Source organism: Bos grunniens, chromosome 9 (assembly GCF_055505025.1).
Source record: "Bos grunniens cultivar Pamir isolate PY7600 chromosome 9, Bosgru_T2T1.0, whole genome shotgun sequence".
Taxonomy (NCBI): domain Eukaryota; kingdom Metazoa; phylum Chordata; class Mammalia; order Artiodactyla; family Bovidae; genus Bos; species Bos grunniens.
Genome location: NC_141173.1, coordinates 13,638,294 through 13,658,024, shown reverse-complemented (window position 1 = coordinate 13,658,024; position 19,731 = coordinate 13,638,294). Strand labels below are relative to the sequence as shown.

The following is a 19,731-nucleotide window of genomic DNA, read 5'->3' as shown; positions in this document are numbered from 1 at the left end:
CCATTGCCTTCTCCAAAGGGGTGGAGAGTTAATGAGATGTGTATGGGAAGCCTCTAAACTTTCTGCTCCATTTTGCTGTGCACTTAAAATTACTCTTTTAGGTCTATTTTAAGTGGAGCTTTGTGTCTGTCCAGCTTCCCTTTTTTTGTTTTGTTTTGAACTATCTAGTTCCTTCCCCTTGGGTGTTTGATTAGGAAAATTAACATTCTGATACTTTTTTTTCACTTGGTGAGAGATGGTGAAGAAAGGGACATCTAAGATACTAATTCCAGACAATATAAATCCTTGTACTTTTCTTATATTTGCGTTTTAAATTATTCATAAAATACAGCAAAATGCATCCCCACCTTATCTGTGACACTAAGCCTTTTGTAATAACCAACCAGGAATTAGAAGGGCCAACCAGTCCATTCTAAAGGAGATCAGCCCTGGGATTTCTTTGGAAGGAATGATGCTAAAGCTGAAACTCCAGTACTCTGGCCATCTCATGTGAAGAGTTGATTCATTGGAAAAGACTCTGATGCTGGGAGGGATTGGGGGCAGGAGGAGAAGGGGACGACAGAGATGGCTGGATGGTATCACTGACTTAATGGACGTGAGTCTGAGTGAACTCCGGGAGTTGGTGATGGACAGGGAGGCCTGGCATGCTGCGATTCATGGGGTCACAAAGAGTCGGACACGACTGAGCGACTGATCTGATCTGATCTGATCACTTAAGCAAGTAAAAAATCGGTATGATTATGGGGATTTAAGGTGAGGTCTATCACATACTTGCCCCCTCTAGCATGGATGGAAAAGGAACAAAAGCATGAGTTCAAGCATGACTTTGACCTGAAAGGCCCTGGAGGCTGCACTTTCTGCAGACAGAAATGTGTCCACTGGCTCACATATTGACCTGGGGTATGATAGGTGACATTGACTTCTGGAGTGGGGCAGGGACTTGTCCTGCTCCAAAGGCAGGTGCTGAACTAGCACAGGTCTGCCAAAGTCATACCTGGGCCCTTCTCCACTGCCAAATGCTCAAGCTTCCCAAGTCCAAGGCTGAGAAGCTGCGTGGTGGCCCAGCTGCCAGGGTGGGGCTGGAGGTCACCTCTGTATCAGTCCCAGGACCCAGCAGGTTGAGGAGCCTCTCTCCTACAAGGGAACTCAAATACTTCCTAGTCTCTTCAACACAGGGATGAACAATTGTACTCGAATTTCGGCACACATCAAGGTAAGAACTCAATGGGAACTGTGATTTTGGAAAACAGACCCTGCAGGGCTTAATTTGTCACCTGGACCAGGGAGAATCACACTGTCTCATAGAGAGTCCCTACCACCAGCTGGGTTCTTCTCATTTAGTTCTTAGAAGGCTCCTGTGAGGCGGGTGTGCATGTCTCCATTTCACAGATAAAGAAACTGAAACTGGGGGGCATTGTACTTGAGGCCCAGGGGGAGGTGAGGCCCAAACCAGGCTTTTCTGCAGTGCCATTTTCCTGGCTCAGTTGGTAGAGTCTGCCTGCAATGCTGGAGACCTGGATTCAATCCCTGGGTCAGGAAGATCCCCTGGAGAAGGAAATGGCAACCCATTCCAGTATTCTTGCCTGGAGACTTCCATGGACAGAGGATCCTGGCAGGCTACGGTCCATGGGGTCACAAAGAGTCGGACTTGACTGAGCAACTTACACTTCTATTTTGCCTCTCAGGACCTGTGGGAGCATGATTCCAGCTTCAAACTGCAATTGCTATACAAAGAAAAAAACTATCGTCCCCCTCAGGACATTTAAATGTAGTTTTAAGGTCATTATAGAATTAGTGTGTTCATTACATATGATTTCAAAAAATAAAAAATATAACCAAGAGATAAATTTATTCCTTCCAAATTTTTTACCAGGCAAACTTACGGAAATTCTGGAAACTGGAAACCATATTCATAACATGCAAAGAAGTTTTATGTGTGTAGATAATGGTAATAGCTGGAATTTATTGATCATTTGTTATTTGCTTGGCACAATTAAGGGCTTTAAATGCATGAATTCATTTAATCATCACAACTCTAAGATGGAAGGACTTTTATCACCACCACCCCCATTTACTGATGACAACTGAAAAACGGAGAGGTTAGACATCTTGCCCAAGGTTGCACCCAGCTAGCTGGAGTCAGGGATTGTACCACGAAGGGTGAATGGAAGTGGAGTAGGCTCCAGGATTCAGAGCAACTAGTCATTGTTGTCTGCAGAATGTCACAGGCAGTCTAAGTGTGCAAGTACATCGTCGTGCATAGTGGAAAGTATCTGTTGAACTAGGAAAATACTGTGAGCTGGAAATTGTGCTGAGTTCTCCGCATACAATGTTAATTTAATCTCCTAAACACTCCTACAAGTATCACTATTTTTACTGTCCACATCTTACAGAGGAGGAAGTCGAGGAACAGAGAAGTTACAAACACATCTCCAATTCACAAATTCAATAAGCGACAAGGATAGCGCTGAAATGCACATTTTTCTATTCCTTCCATAAACATTTCATGCCAGGAATGTAGTAGGCATACTTAGAGGTAGAAGACTTGGTCTCAGTTCTCAATGACCTACAGCCTATCTGAGCAAACAAAAGCAGATCCAATTGTCCTTTTGATCCCTTAGTCCCCAGAGGCTCCTGAGGACTGAGTTGGAAAGCCCGGGGCAGCACGGACAGGGGCGGGCGGGGCCAGGGCGGAGCAGTCCTCCCGGAACATTTGGGTACCACGTACTGGGGCTCGTCCGCTCGCAACAGGCACACCCTTGAGAATCCCGGCCCCCTGGCACCAGGTCTGGCCTGATACTAGGTTACTGGGGTGGCCAAGCCCTGCGCCAAAAACCCCAGGCCCCCCCCCGCCCCACCCGGGGGCTTCTCGGATTCCGACGGGCTGTGGTATCCACCGTCCACCAGGACACTGCGGGGGCCTCGTCCCAAGAGGAGGAGTATTTATCTGTATTCATGTGTCAGGCACACATCGACCTGGGCCTCCTTCTGGTTCCAAGGAGAACACTTGTAAACCAAGTGGTCTTCGATCTGCCCATGGAGCAGGTGGAAGAGATCCTAGGTGAGTTCTAGGCGGGGCACGCTCCACCCGGCCCTCTCGGGCAAGCTTCTCCACCTCCCACGCTCCCGGCCGCGGGTACAGTCGTTTACCCGCGCCCAGAGCAGTCCGGCCTGCTCCCTCCCCGCTGGGCTCACAACCCAGGCGCCAAATCCTGCACTTCAAGCAACTGACCGAGATCCCGCTGCAAATGCAGACTCTGGACCCCATGGGCCTGGCCGGGATCTCGATTTTCCTGCCGCCCTAGCGACAAGTTCAGTCCACTGTTCTTGGCAGAAGGAGGCAACTGCTCCTCGCCGGAACGTGGGAAAGGGCTGCGTGCTTCAGGCCTCTGGGCAAGTTCGAGGACGAGGACAGGTAGGGTGGAGACAAACTGGGGCTGTGGCCTGGGATGGCAGCCCTATTCGCCTTTCCGCGAGGTGTTGGGAGCTTTCCAGGGTTCCCTCACTCCACCCTGCGCGCTCTGCCAGGGGGAAACACTTCTACAAAGCCCCTGAAGACCTCGCGCGATCTAAGATGGAAGAGGGGAAGTCGGTGTGTCCCTTTGCCCCGCTCCCACCCTCCTGTGTGTGCTCACCCAGACGCGTCTGCTTCCTTGCGACCCCATGGACTGTATGTAGCCCGCCAGTCTTTTCTGTCCACGCAAGAAGACGGGAGTGGGTTATGCCATTTCCTCCTCTACGGGATCTTCCAGGGATTGAGCCCGCCTCTCTTACGTCTCCTGCATCATCGGCAGGCGGATTCTTCACCACTGCTGCTACCTGGGCAGCCCCTTCCAAGAGATTGCAGACATTTAAGGGAACGATTTGTCTGCCTTGTTTTCACCTGAGCCTGGTGTCCCAGTTGCTCCCACCCTCCCTCCTCTAGAAGAGCAGTGGAGGGTTAAACCGTTCACCTGGTGGGAAGGAGGCGGAGAAGGCCCGTTGGCCGCGTCTGATCCTCCCAGATCCTCTGTGGTCTGTGTGGTTCTCCAGGCTCTTTTGGTTCACGTCCAGTTTTCCGGCCCTCGGGCTATGCTGATAGAACCCCATGCCTGTGAGGCGGCTCGGTTTAAAGAGAGTCCTGGACTACTTCGGGCAAGCCTGGGCTCCTGGGAGCCGAGGCGGGTTGCCAGGGCCCGTCAAGTCGTAGTTCCCAAATGGCGTTTCCGTCTATAGTTAAGCTGGAGAAATTCCCGATCGTGATGTGGGAGCGGCCCAGGTTCAGCGGAAGCCGTCACGAGCCTCCAACGGGTCTCAACTTGGACGTTCCCTGCAATGGTCGCGTGCCCCAGGGAGGCCTCAAGGCCCCGGGTTGCCCACTGGCCACTGTTGAGGGGGGAGGTTAAACATAGCCTCATTCCAAGGCTAGGAGTGGCACTCCGCTCCGCCGCTCTTTGATCTTGCGACCGGTGTGTAAAATGAGGAACCCGTTTTTAAAGCCGGGTCATGATGCTGCTGCTGCTAAGTCACCTCAGTCGTGTCCGACTCTGTGCGACTCCACAGACGGCATGATGACTCCAGGCCAAGTCTACCTCTTCTCTCCTACCCTGGACCCCAACCTCTAGGGAAACCACTTTCCCTCCAGCCCGTCAGCACAGAAGCGCCCTTTTTAAACTCTCAGATCAGCGGGGAGTCCTAAGTGAATCGATTTGCATTAAGAAACAATGAAACCCAAAGCAAAGCAGGGACCTGCGAGCACTTGTTTCCGACTTAATGTGGGCCCGTAAGGCCGGATTTGGGACTTGTAGCCCGCAGCCAGGCTCGCCCCGCAAAGGGCCAGAGGCTTGGAGGGTGCCTCGGCAACACGGTTCCGTTTCCTCCCAGTCTCGAGGGCTTTCCTGGCCTCCTCCGGTCTGAGCTGCCCGCACAGGATAGAAAAGCAGCCAAATTAGAATCTGAAGCACGTGATATGAAGTTTAAAACAGGCATGCGACCTCCACATCCCACAGCCCTAAAAAAAGGCTAGGAGGCCCCAGTTCCTCCCGCAGGCGGAACTCTGTCCACATGCGGGATGTACGGATGGACGCTAAATGGTTCTCCCGGAGAGTTTCGGTTCTCAGAGGCGCAGAAGTCAGCTTCAGGGGCTTTTCGGGAAGGAGACGGGCAAATTTCCCTTCCCACACAGACTTACGCAGAGGCCTGCCCCCCACCCACCCCAAGCCTCTCTCGCGTCCTGGCTGCATCGATACCATTCGACCAACATCTGGATAATCCATTGTGTCCTCGAAGCACCTTGGATCTCTCTAGATGAGTGCTGAATCAGCGCTCCGTTTGGGGGAGGAGGCCCCACCCGGGCCTGAGGGAGGAGGAGGGATGGTCAGGTCTGGAAAGCTGAGCTCCGGTGCTTGCGAGGCCAGGAGGCAGGAGGCAGCAGCTCTTGGAGGATGTCCCAGCAGCACTACATGCATCTTGAATAGGCAATAGGAGTTTTGACCTGCTCCTGCTCTTAAGTGAAAGAGGTTGTAATACTCCCAGTACTCATGGCTAGCTGTTGGCATCTGGCTTTGCGGGAAGGTAGAGATGGTGATAATGAAGTTGTGGAGGTGAGTAGATGGTAATCAGCTGAGCAAAACAAAGGTTCTGACTGGAATTGCTGCCAGAATGATTCAGAGTTGGATGGTCATATAAAGAAATATAATTCAGAGCTGGGTGGTTATATCAAGAAATATAAACAAGAGACTTTAGAAGAAGCCTTGGGTTTGCTAACATCTTCAAAATGTCCTTATATTTTTGTAATTCTAATAATCTTGGCTACTGATTTTACTGAGAGTCAATATTAGCTAATATTTGTTGAACCTTGTGAACCAGGCACTGTTTTTAAAAACTGCTATGTATTCAGTAACTTAATCCTAACAGCCTTATAAGATAGATATTATAGGTACTATTATCCTCTTATTACAGCCGTGGACACAACTAGTAGTTGCTAGAAAATGAATCTAAAACCAAGCCGGTCTGTATTCAGAGCCCACATTCAGCTGCGGTGCTATTCTATAACGGTTCAGTGCACTACTGCTGCTGCTGCTGCCAAGTCGCTTCAGTCGTGTCCGACTCTGTGTGACCCCATAGACAGCAGCCCACCAGGCTCCCCCGTCCCTGGGATTCTCCAGGCAAGAACACTGGAGTGGGTTGCCATTTCCTTCTCCAATGCATGAAAGTGAAAAGTAAGTGAAGTCGCTCAGTCGTGTCCGACTCTTAGCGACCCCATGGACAGCAGCCCACCAGGCTCCTCTGTCCACAGGATTCTCCAGGCAAGAATACTGAAGTGGGTTGTCATTTCCTGCTCCAAGAAATATAATGATAGTTGAATAATTCCCCATTCTGAGCTACTGTTGAAAGCCGCCCTGGGCATCTACGCGGCTCTCTAACCACGTACCGCATTCTCCTGCTCAGTCTCTTGGTTCAGACATGGACGGAAAGCTGGGTCTTTAAATCTTCTGGCTCTTTAGAGCTCTGTGGGGTATCAGTTTGCTCCCGCTGCTCTCCCACCGCAGGACCCCTGCAACCGGGAGAAGCAGCCTGATTAGGAGGACAGGTGTTCTGGCTCCGGGAGCTGCCGCCTTGGGCAGAGCCCCTCCCGGCCTCGCAAAGCTGCTGGACTGCCGGGATTGGGGGAGGCGGAGAAGCGAGGACCCAGTGGGTTTCCCGCAGCCCCGGGGCGGAGAGGCAACCGAGGCCTTTCTGGGCGTGACGGCAGCCACTCACCGCCCAGGGGCGGGTCCCCTCCGGAGAACAGCTGCCCAGGGAAGGCAGCTGGCAAGCAGGTGGATTGCGAGGGGGTGCTGCTCGAGTCTGACAATGGCCGATTACCTGGGTCTTATGGGTGAGGATAAGAGCAGGGTGCCATCCTGTCCACAGCTGAATTGGAGAGAAGGTAGTGAACACAGCTGTCAGAGAAGAATTCAGCACAAGTGTGTAAGTGCTTAGTGAAATAGAAATATTTCTTTCCTACAGCAGTGTAATTACATCTATCAGATCAGATCAGTCACTCAGTCATGTCCGACTCTTTGCGACCCCATGAATCTCAGCACGCCAGGCCTCCCTGTCCATCACCAACTCGTGGAGTTCACTCAGATTCACGTCCATCGAGTCAGTGATGCCATCCAGCCATCTCATCCTCTGTCGTCCCCTTCTCCTCCTGTCCCCAATCCCTCCCAGCATCAGAGTCTTTTCCAATGAGTCAACTCTTTGCATGAGGTGGCCAAAGTACTGGAGTTTCAGCTTTAGCATCATTCCTTCCAAAGAAATCCCAGGGCTGATCTCCTTCAGAATGGACTGGTTGGATCTCCTAGCAGTCCAAGGGACTCTCAAGAGTCTTCTCCAACACCACAGTTCAAAAGCATCAATTCTTCAGCGCTCAGCCTTCTTCACAGTCCAACTCTCACATCCATACATGACCACAGGAAAAACCATAGCCTTGACTAGACGAACCTTTGTTGGCAAAGTAATGTCTCTGCTTTTGAATATGCTATCTAGGTTGGTCATAACTTTCCTTCCAAGGAGTAAGCGTCTTTTAATTTCATGGCTGCAGTCACCATCTGCAGTGATTTTGGAGCCCAGAAAAATAAAGTCTGACACTGTTTCCGCATCTATTTCCCATGAAATGATGGGACCAGATGCCATGATCTTCGTTTTCTGAATGTTGAGCTTTAAGCCAACTTTTTCACTCTCCACTTTCACTTTCATCAAGAGGCTTTTGAGTTCCTCTTCACTTTCTGCCATAAGGGTGGTGTCATCTGCATATCTGAGGTTATTGATATTTCTCCCAGCAATCTTGATTCCACCTTGTGTTTCTTTCAGTCCAGCATTTCTCATGATGACTCTGCATATAAGTTAAATAAACAGGGTGACAATATACAGCCTTGACGTACTCCTTTTCCTATTTGGAACCAGTCTGTTGTTCCATGTCCAGTTCTAACTGTTGCTTCCTGACCTACATACAAATTTCTCAAGAGGCAGAGGATTAGGCTAATAATGCTTTTAAATATTTATTGACTTAGGCAAGTAGCTAGATCTTGCTTTCCTTAAGGTTATGTCCTCCACAGTTGATTAAGGTTTCTCAGAAGTCTTTGAGGGGTGGACTAGGGACAGAGAGCTGACACAGACTCTGAAAGCCCCATCCCAGGTGACCCTATGCAACATACTTTCTGTCTTCCGGGCTTTTTCCTACCTCGTTCTTAATTCTCTTGCTCAGTATTCATTTTATTTTACTTTTCCTTAACCATCAGCTCTTGTGTAATACAAATGTTCAACCATTTAGAATTTCATTTATAGAAGTTATCTATGCCCTATTTTGTCTTGGAGTTGCTCTTTTTCTAATATTATGTGTTCACTTCATGGTTCCTGTATTTCCTCCAATTTTGAAAGACTGGAAGCATTGAATATTGGACTCTAGAGTGCAAGATATACCATTGAATATGTTATTAGCTTTATATATATATAATTTAAATATTTAAACTTTAAATTCTGTACCCAAACTACTCCATACTGAAACTGAGAACTATAGCTGTTCTCAGCTATAAGGGGAAATTAAAAATATTATTCATAAAAAGCCTTAAAAACATGGCAGATTTAAACACACAGCATTTCATCAAAAATGCAGCCAAAACCTCTTGAGTGACAGTAATTTAACCGATTAGCATTCCCACCAAAATGAAGACTTTCTTGATTATTCAGGCACACAGTCCAGGGTGTTGCTGACCGATTATTTATGAGAACAGTCAGAGCAGTGTCCCCATTGGTTGTTTTTCAGTCACTATGTCATGTCCAACTCTTTGCAACCCCGTGGACGGCAGCACACCAGGCTTACCTGTCCTACACTATTTCCCAGAGTTTGCTCAAACTCATGTCCATTGAGTTGGTGATACCATGCAACCATCTCGTCCTATGTCACCCCTTTCTTCTCCTCCCCTCAATTTTTCCCAGCATCAGGGTCTTTACCAATGAGTTGGCTCTTCACATTGGGCAGCCAAAGTACTGGAGCTTCAGCTTCAGCCTCAGTCCTTCCAATGAATATTCAGGGTTGATTTCCTTGAGGATTGACTGGTTTCATCTCCTTGCAGTCCAAGGGACTCTCAAGACTCTTCTCCAACACCACAGTTCAAAAGCATCAATTCTTCAGCGCCTAGCCTTCTTTGGGGTCCGAGTCTCACATCCATACATGACTATTGGAAAAACCATACCTTTGACTAGATGGACCTTTGTTGGCAAAGTGATGTCTCTGCTTTCTAATACACTGTCTAGGTTTGTCACAGCTTTTCTTCCAAATTTGTTAATTTCATGGCTGCAGTTACCATCTGCAGTGATTTTGTAGCCCCCAAAAATAAGATCTGTCACTGTTTCCATTTTTTCCCCATCTATTTGCCATGAAGTGATGGGACTGCATGCCACCCCATTGGTAGGAACCACACAAATATAAAAGATTGGAAGAAACCTATCACTAACTTTGGCAGAAGTTATTAATTATACCATGTCTGCTCTAGATGGAACAGAGATCAGTTTCTCAACCCACTGGCCTGAGTAATGATGGACAACTGCATTGCTTTGGATTCCTTATTGGCTGGTCACGGTGCTGTCTGTGTCATTGCTCATACTTCTTGTTGTAGTATGTGGTCAATGAAACAGGCAAGATGGAATGGCTATGTATTGCCTTAAGGAAAAAGCAAATGACTCTCATGGTCTATTGGGTTTGTTCTCTTGGCCTAGCTGGAGCAGTTAGGATACTGGTTCCAAATCTTTTTACAGAAATCAGTAGTTGTTCTTGTTTTTATCATAGTGGTCATATCTTGATCCACTGTATTTGTTAAAGAGAAACCAAAATGGAGGCCGAGGCCACAGTATGAATACACTCCTAGCCCAAACACTGAAGGGTCATTCAATTAAAACTTAGAACTGTTCTGATTTCCCTGAAATGCTGACTCTGATCTTAAAACTTAAGCTTTATTCATGTCAGTATAACCTAGCTAATCAACTACAGTTAACAAAGTGAAGTTGCTCAGTCATGTTTGACTCTTTGAGACCCCATGAACTGTAGCCTACCAGGCTCCTCTGTCCATGGAATTCTCCAGGCAAGAATACTGGAGTGGGTTGCCATTTCCTCCTCCAGGAGATCTTCCCGACCCAGGGATTGAACCTGGGTCTCCTGCATTGTAGGCAGACGCTTTACCATCTGAGCCACCATTAGTGCTCTCGAAAGAGTGTAAGTTTCTGGCAATTACAATCACAATACATGATACATGGTTGTTCCTCCTCATGCTTCACAAGCTAAGATGTAACTGTTCAGTGTGGAGCTTCAAGCCTGTTTGTGAACAGTTTGTTTCTCACTCAGTAAAATGTTCATCTCAAATAAAGCTCTCTGAACTTTCTTTTGAAACATTCTATCCAGAGTCTGAAGTGCTTCTACCTTCATTCTCTCATCAGATGATCTCCATGATGATAGAACAAAAAGGGCAAGTAGATCTTGCAACACAGTTGACCATGAAGACAGAGAAGCAATCTCCAAGCAGCAAAGATCTGGGTTTTCAGCCATCCCTGAATTCACCTACCTCCAGCACATGAGAGAATGGTTAAAAGCAGGGACCAGGAGTTTAAATATACAGACAATGGCCAGACCAAATATAAAAACAGAATTCTGATTCACATTCTGCAGCACTCAGTCCAGGAAGGCAAACAATGCCTATGACAATCAACACAAGAGGCCATGACTTGATTAATGACTGACAGCTTCACTCATTTTCCTTTGGGATCAACTGAGACCCAGCTGGGAAAGTCAAATATGCACCCCTACTCAATCACATACAATGCTCTGCTTCCAGTTAGCCCAGCTACAGTTTCCCCAGGCCAACACCTCTTCCTTCAGGCATACCTTTTTTCCATTTTATATAAACTTTTCCCTCTCCTCTGCCTGCTTTTGAGACTCTGCCAACACAAATGATGGTAACTAACTCTCTTGCTATAGCAACCTCTTAATAAAAAGCCTTCACTTGTTCCCATTTGGGTGATCTTTATTTCCCCACAAGATAATCCATGAGTTGATATTTTTTGATGTTGTGGGACTAGTATTATTGATCATTCATTTATGCTATCCTCTCTACCTTTGTATATGTTTGAAATTTCCCACAATAAAAAATTTAAAATATTTCAAAAATGTCAGGGTCATTAAACAATAACAACAGCAGAGACTGATTCTATATTAGCTAAAAGTACATTATTGGAAAAAAACTGGGAAATCGAAGTTGGATCATATATTAGACAAGAGTTTAGACTAATGTTAAATTTTCTGAGTGAACAATTTTACATGGTTACATAGGAGAATGTCCTTGCTTTTAAGAGGTAATGATGAAATACTTAAGATAAAGTCATGATGCCTGCCACTTACAGACATTCCATGAAAAAGGTAAAGAGAGAAAATAAACAAAACATTAACAACTGGTGAAACTCAATGAAAGGTATAGAATGTAAATTTAATGTTCTTAGATTTTTTTCCATTGGTTTAAAGTTTTTCAAAGCAAAAAATTGGTAGGAAAAGAGCACAATAAAATACATGTATTAGGTTGCTACAAAAGTAATTGCGGTTTCAGACCATGCATTTTAAACCATAAGTATGCTCAAACATCTTTATTAATCAAAATAGGAAGCATTACAATCAACACATTTTTGCCAATGAGAAATAAGTTTGTTTATTCCTGTAGCATAAAAATCTGAGCTTCAGGATTTGAAGAGCTCTTGGAAAGGATTTCCTGCCTCCTGCTGGTTGCGGAAGTGTTTTCTCTGCAAAAAGTTGTCAAGATGCTTGAAGAAGTGATAGTCGGTTGGCGGGAGGTCAGGTGAACATGGTGGATGAGGCAAAACTTTGTAGCCCAATTCACTCAACTTTTGAAGTGTTGGTTGTGTGATGTGTGGCCAGACATTGTCATGGAGAAGAATTGGGACCATTCTGTTGACTAATGCTGGCTGTAGGCATTGCGGTTTCTGGTGCATCTCACTGATCTGCTGAGCATACTTCTCAGATGTAATGGTTTTGCTGGGATTCAGAAAGCTATAGTGGATCAGACTGGCAGCAGACTACCAAACAGTGACCACGATCTTTTTTGTGTTTTTTTGGTAAAAGTTTGGCTTTGGGAAGTGTTTTGGAGCTTTTTCTTAAGTTTGACCACTGAGGTGGACACTGCTGGTTGTCATATAAAATCCACTTTTCATCACATGTCACAATTCAATCAAGAAATGGTTCATTGTTGTGTAGAATAAGAGAAGATGACACTTTAAAATGATAATTTTTTGTCAGCTCATGAGGCACCCACTTATGAGCTTTTTCACCTTTCCAATTTGCTTCAAATACCAAATGAGGGTAGAATGGCTAACGTTGAATTCTTTGGGAACTCCTCGTATAGTTGTAAGGGGATCAGCTTTGATGATTGCTCAATTGGCCATTGTCAACTTCTGATGGCCAGTCACTCTGCTCCTCGTCTTCAAGTCTCTCCTCTCCTTTGCAAAATTTCTTGAATCACCACTGCACTGTATGTTTATTAGCAGTTCCTGGGCCAAATGTGTTGTTGATATTGTGAGTTGTCTCCACTGCTTTTCAACCATTTGAATTCAAATAAAAATACATCACTCAAAAATTTGCTTTTTTGTCTAACATCATTTCGATAGTGTAAAATAAATATAAAATAAACAGCAAGTAATAAGTCATTAGCAAAAAAAGACAAAGTGAGAAATGTGCATTAAAATGATATATAACATTTATTTAAGAATGTATTCCAATATCAAACAACAAAGTTCAACAATGCAAAATCACAATTATTTTTGCAGCAATTTAATAATATTACAAAAAAAGTAGAAGCAAAAATTCTCACATTCTTACCTACATGTCTTCTTAATGGAAAAGTGAAAGTGAAAGTTGCTCACTCTTGTCCAACTCTTTGCAACCCCATAGAATATACAGTCCATGGAATTCTCCAGGCCAGAATACTGGAGTGGGTAGCTGTTCCCTTCTCCAGGGGAAATTCCAAACCCAGGGATCGAACCCAGGTCTCCCAAAACTACTACTAGTTAACTATATAGGGAAGGAGGGGACAGGACAGATAAGAGGGGATTGCAAACTAGATTTTTCAGAATGTACACTAACCATACTGTCTGGTGGCTCAGACAGTAAAGCGTCTGTCTACAATGCGGGAGACCTGGGTTCGAGCCCTGGGTTGGGAAGATCCCCTGGAGAAGGAAATGGCAATCCACTCCAGTACTATTGCCTGGAAAATCCCATGGACAGAGGAGCCTGGTAGGCTACAGTCTATGGGGTCGAAAAGAGTCGGACACGACTGAGCGACGTCACTTTCTTTCTTTACGCTAACCATAATATTTTTAAAATGTACTTTGTAAGTTATTGTAATATTCTAAATAGCTTGTCAGTAATGATTTTCATTTCTTTGCCTGAATATTATTCAGTAGTATGGTATAATATCTCCTTATTTATTAATTTATCCATCCATCCAGGGGAACCAATATGTAGTTACTGTTTGCAGAAGCTCCTAAGGATTAGAAGACTGCCCTCAACTGTTCAGAACACAGCCTTTATTGCATTCTTTTTCTACATGATTGCTTCTAGTCTGAATGATTTAATATCACCTTACTAGTTCATTCTCCTCATTTTGACCACTTCTTTCTAACTATCTGTGAGGTACGTTTTGATATTATTATTTGGTACAAAAAAACCCCATGCTTTGTTACATTTTTCATTGTACAGAGACTACATCTTGGGAACTGAAGATTACATGAAGTGAAGAACAGAGACTCTCAATGAGAAATTACAAAACCAGACATTCCCTGGTGGTCTAGTGGCTAGGATTTGGTGCTCTCACCACCCTGGCCTGGGTTTGATTCCCCATCAGGGAAGCCTGTCTTCAAGATTTCCTGTTGGCTCAGATGGTAAAGAATGCAGGAGACCTGGGTTCTATCCCTGGGTTGGGAAGATCCCCTGGAGGAGAAAATGGCAACCCACTCCATTATTCCTGCCTGGAGAATTCCATGGACAGGCTACAATCCATGGGGTTGCAAAGAGCTGGAAACGACTGAGCATCTAATACTTTCACTCACATATTTTATTGACTGAACCCAAATACTCTCAGACTGGTCATTCCAGGGCTAAGCAAGAGAAAATGAAAGCAAGTGCAGAAAGTTCAAATAACTTGTATTCGGTCACACCACTAGAAAATATTGGAGCCAGTATTCAAGTCATGCTCTCTCTCCCACCAATCAGAGTCAAATCAGCAAGCTTTAGTGGTATAAAATGATGGAACTGATTCACCTTGGCAGATTCAGCTAAATCCTAAAAACCTTGCAATTCTGTTCTGAAGCTGACAGGGATCAGCTACTAAAACTCAAAGTTTGCCAAGTGTAGGAAACATTGTACATTCTCTGCATAAGACTGCAAATGGCTATACTTCCAAAATAAAACTAAATCAGAAATAAACTTTGCCATCCAGATGGGAATGCCAAAAGAATTTTTCATGACCTTGCCTTTCTCAAGTATGTCTTGACCTAATAATTAACTACCACAAACCAGCCTTGTGGCTAACTCATGCTACATATAGGAGTCTGAAATTTTTCAGGGATAGAATTTGAAGAGGCCTCAAGTTGGATGCATTCTGAAGAGAATGGCTCAAGGAAAAATATTAATAATTTATAAAAAGATGAAATTATATCTATATTATGCCCAGCTGAAAAAATTAACCCCAGGTGGTTAGGGAATTTTAAAGTTATGGTAGAAACTTGAGCATTCTTAGTGGAAAGTATAGAGAATGTCTTTAGACCTCAGGGCAGAGCAGGACTTAAGAAAGACACAATGAACTTACCTTAAAGACTGATAAATCTGACTATATTAAAATTCAGAACTGTATTCCTCAAAAACACCTTAAAAAAGGTGAAAAGGCAATTTAAACTAGAAGACATTCACAGTATACATGATTGAAAAGTAATTAGTAATACTGAGGGAGAAAATATGAAAGGGAGAACTTACCCATATTACTTTATATCCTCAAGGCTTTTTTTTTTTTTTTTTACAATATGCATGTATTATTATGTTCATTTTAAAAATTAAATTGAAATAAAAGTATCCAGTAAAGCTAGATTCAATATCTCCTCTTGGATTACTGTTAAGGCCTAGATGATGCGGATGAGGGAATTCAGTAAGGGGGAATTGACCATTCCCCTTACGTAAATGATCAACATCTTTCATTAAAAAGATGTAAAAAACAAACACATCTTAACTAATTGTAAGTGTACAGTCGTTTGTATAGCAGATGCTGTCTATACAACAATTATCAAACAATACTTGTAGAAATGCACTATGGAAAGAACAGGAACGCGCGCGGTCTACTCACACAACCTTCAGGACAATAATTTCTTGTGGGGAGAGAGGAAAGGTCTTTAGTGGCATCTGTTTTAAAGAAGAGAGAAGGCAAATGCGGGAAACATTAACATCTTGTTAAATGGGGCAAGGGGAGGGGGTACATGAGCGTTAAACAACTTTTTAAACTGTGAGAAATCTTCACAATTTAAAACTTTAACTAAAATTAAGAACAATGAGAATAAATGTTCATCAGTACTCGCTGTTTGAGGATTTTGGAAGTAAACGACTTTTGTCTCCACCTGCTACATCTCTTGGAACGACCATGTCTGATGACTGCATTTTAGACACGACGCACTTGTAGAAATGATTCTTAAGCGGCAACAAACCAGAGTCGGAATATGAGAGAGAAGATACGGATTCCAGGAGCCCGCCTGCGGCCTGACCCGACCGGGCCTGGACGGGACCCCACTTCATGCAACCACACGATCCGGGAACTACGGACGCCTAGGGGTCGGCCGTTATTTGCCTGGCAGCGCCTCCTAGAGCCTCCAGGGCTCCACGGTGAGACAGGCTAGAGGACCGCGCGGCGCATAAGCGGGAACTCCAGGCGCCGGGATACCGGCGCGAGTCCGAGCCCCTGGGCCGCGCTGTGGCTGGGCGCATGCGCACCGGAGGAGGCGGGGCCGGCCGGGAGCAGTAAATGGCCCAGGCTTCGCGCCTCCCCGCGTCCCGCCAGAGCTGCTCTTCTCGCCTGTGGTTGGAGCATGGTCGACAACGCTGGCGACTACGAGGCCCGCGGGGACAGGCTGCTGGGGTTCCCGCTTCCCTCGCCACGGGTTCGCATCCGGCCGTGGTGGTTTCCTGCGCAGGAGTTGAGGAATCCGCTGGTGTTCTTCCTGGAGGCGTGGCTGGCCGACTTGATCTTTGGTGTGCGACCCTAGGCCTAGCGGGCCTCTCAGAGCGGTCGAGGGCCCCGAGCCGCGCCGGGTCCCAGGCCGTCACGTCCCTTCGTGGCCAGCGTCTCCAGCCCCTCACCCACACTCTTCTCTGGCTTTCCTTTTGTTTTCAGGGCCAGACCGAGCCTTGGTTCCAGAAATGGAGTGGATGAGCCAGGCCCTGCTGATGGTGGACGCTGTTGACGCTGGGAACCTAGTCGAAGTCACCGTTTTCGCGCGGCCGGCAGTCCAGCGTCAGGTGAAGAGTGTGCTTCTGAGCCAGGCGTCGGTGCACCGGGAGCAGCGCGCCCGAGGTGAGGGGCTTGGCAAACACGCCTGGGAGGAAGGCAGGGGGAACTGCCTGGCCTTACCTGACTTCCTTCCAGCCTCTCGTCTTCCCAAAACTCCTTGCAGTGTCCCAACTCCATTTTGCTGGTGATCCCTGGGCCTCCCTTGAGAGAGGAGTCCAAGCAGGACCCTGAGAAAGCAAAGCTGAGATGTGCATTTAGACACCTACCTGCCGGTGCTGACTTCAGCTCCGTCAGCCCACTAATTTCAGATCCTAGATTCAGAGCTTCCAGCCCGAGAAATGATACTGCCAGCATACCCCTTCCCCCTTGGAGGAGGAGTTTGAAACCCAGCATTTTTCCTTATCCAGCTGAGAAAATGGAACAACTCGAGGAATTCCTGAAGGCCCAGGCACCAGGTCCCCAGGTGCCCCAGCATCCTGTTGCATGAGTGTTGTCAGGAGCGTGAGAACAGTCCTGCTTCTGCTGCTAATGTTCAAGAGAAGCAAATATCCTTAAATCTCTGCCTTTCCCCACCCCTGAGTCTTGATGAAGTATAGTGGTTTGATTATTTTGCTTCAAACCTGAGTTTGTAGTGCCATTCTAATTAATAAATGAATTTCATTTTTGTCTGAAGGCATAAAGATCTTTGCTCACTCAAAATTAAGCAAATTTATAAAAGACTGTTCATTCATGTCTTGATGTGAGAGGTGGGTAAAAAGCTATTAGGTGATGGGTTTCTTTTTTTTTCTTAGTTGTTACCATTTTGAAGCTATTAACCCTTTTATGATTTTTATGGTCAGACTCAGGCCCTTACGTGCAGAGGCCAGAAATGCAGAGTCAATCAGCTTTGAGTTTCTTTTGCATCATTTGTTCTCAAACTTTAAGAATCATCTTGAGAACTTTGTGCAGCACAGCTTCCTCAGCCCCTTCTGCACTGATTCTGAGTCAGTACATCAGGCCTGTGAATTTGCATTTCTAACAAGGTCTTAGGTAATGCCAGCGCTTCTCGTATGAGGCTCTCACTTTTATGCTGGTATTTGGCTTCACAATAGCACTCAGTGTGCCATGGGTTTTCTTAGAGTGGAGTCTCTGACCTCAAACGTGGGAGGGCATTTCAACATGCAAGCTGAGGTGATCAGCATTCCTCCCTTCTGCTGGGGCTGTAATTCACCAGAGGAGCCAGGGTCCAGGGAAGCTGGTGCACTGAGTGGTGTCCTTCCAGCCAGCTATCTCCCCAGCTGTCTCCCCAACCTCTCCCCAAGCAGGTGTCCTGCATGGGCCGAGTTGTTTTTCTGTTACCTATACAGTGATGTGACCAATCTGTGCAAAACAGTCCCAACTCCATGCTGCTTCCGCTTTCAGGAAGCAGAATTGTTGGAGGAATGATTGCCAAGAGCTCCATGGTTTCAGACACAAAGTTGGAATTAATTTAGCTCTGGCAGTTTCTTCACCCCTTGTCAGTAAGGGATAATAGCACTTTGCAAGGATTTTAAGCACACACACACAAATCTTGGGCTTCCCAGGTGGGACAGTGGTAAAGAATCTGCCTGCCAGTGCAAAAGACACAAGAGATGCCTGTTTGATCCCTGGGTTGGGAAGGAACAATGGCAATGGCAATATTGGAACAATAGGAAATGGCAATCTAGTATTCTTGCCTGGAAAATTCCATGGACAGAGAAGCCTGGCACCCCACAGTCTATGGGGTCACAAAGAGTTGGACACAACAGCCCTCCCCCCATACACCCATACACATACACACATATGCAGGCATTAACTTTACTCTTAGTAAAGTCTTCTTTTATCCACACTCAGAAAAGTCTGCAGTGAACCTTCTTTTATAAGCATATAATAGACTGCAGCCATTAGATTAAAAGACACTTGATCCTTGGAAGGTAAGCTGTGATAGCCTAGACAGCATACTAAAAAGCAGAGACATCATTTTGCCAATCAAGGTCTGTAGAGTCAGAACTGTGGTTTTTCCAGTAGTCATGTACAGATGTGAGAGGTGGACCATAAAAAAGGCTGAGTACTGAAGAACTGATGCTTTTGAATTGTACTGGAGAAGATTATTGAGAATCAGTTGGACTACAAGGAGATAAAACCAGTCAATCCTAAAGGAAATCAACCCTGAATATTGATTGGAAGGACTGATGCTGAAGCTCTAATACTTCACTACCTGATATGAAGACCAACTCATTGGAAAAGGCCCTGTTTCTTGGAAAGACTGAAGGCGAAAGAAGAAGGTGGCAGAAAATGAGATGGTTAGATAGCATCACTGATTCAGTGAACATGAATTTGAGCAATCACTCGAGATAGTAGGGGACAGAGGAGCCTGGCATGCCACAGTCCATGGAGTCACAAAGGGTCGGACATGACTTAGTGACTCAACAACAACACAAATCTTTGATTACAAGTGATACTGAACATTATTCTACTTTGCTTCACATTTTTGTTAAAAGCTTTTTACATTTTTCTTTATTCTTTTCTGTCATTACTTTTTTCAACTCTGAAGATAAGGGTTTTTATTATCTGTATAAGCTTTTATAACAAATAATGATCCATTATAACCAATATTGTCCACCCCTTTGCTGCTCAAGTTTTTTGCATACAAAGATTTTTATTGTATGTAGTTAAACCAATTACTGTTTTCTGTGTGATTTTCCCCTCATCCTCACCTTTTACAGTTAAGCTTAGGAGTGCCTACTTTTACTCCTGTTGTAGAAATTTGATAAATACTCCTACAGGTATTTACTAATGGGATTTTTATAAAAACTTTTGGATGTATTTTGACTATTCAACATTTAGAGGAAGAAGTTTATGCTTAAAACTTACTCCAATTTTCCAAAAATTATCCTAAACTAAGTTACTATATGATCCTGTTCTCTACTCTTTGTACATATTGACATGTTGAAGTCCTAACCTCAGTACCTCAGAATGTGACTCTGTTTGAAATAGGGTCTTTAAAGAGGTGATTAAGGTTAAATGAGGTCATTTGTGGGCCAGTGTGACTTTTATTAATAAGAGGAAATACAGATACAGGTATGTGCATGACCAAAGGAAAGACCAGGTGAGGGCACAGCAAGAAGGCAGCCATCTCTGTAAGCCAAGGAGAGGGGCCTCAGAA

General features: G+C 45.3%; 1 protein-coding gene and 1 long non-coding RNA gene across 3 annotated transcripts; both read left to right on the top strand.

The window, feature by feature from the left end:
* Positions 1-4,299: 4,299 nt before the first annotated feature.
* Positions 4,300-11,027, top strand: LOC147365585 (uncharacterized). The gene is made up of 2 exons (XR_015132580.1): positions 4,300-5,582; positions 10,456-11,027. It is a non-coding gene; the product is annotated as an uncharacterized LOC147365585 (long non-coding RNA).
* Positions 11,028-11,483: 456 nt separating this feature from the next.
* LOC147365584 (oocyte-expressed protein homolog) lies at positions 11,484-17,248 on the top strand. Of its 2 annotated transcripts, none has more exons than XM_086316794.1 (3): positions 11,484-16,218; positions 16,452-16,631; positions 16,976-17,248. In XM_086316794.1, the coding sequence occupies exons 1-3, from the start codon at positions 16,083-16,085 to the stop codon at positions 17,053-17,055; spliced, it is 396 nt and encodes a 131-aa protein (XP_086172920.1). In that variant the 5' UTR covers positions 11,484-16,082; the 3' UTR covers positions 17,056-17,248. The 2 variants fall into 2 exon arrangements, with proteins under 2 accessions (XP_086172920.1, XP_086172919.1); XM_086316793.1 differs by having other exon boundaries at positions 11,484-16,309.
* The last annotated feature ends 2,483 nt before the right edge of the window (positions 17,249-19,731 follow it).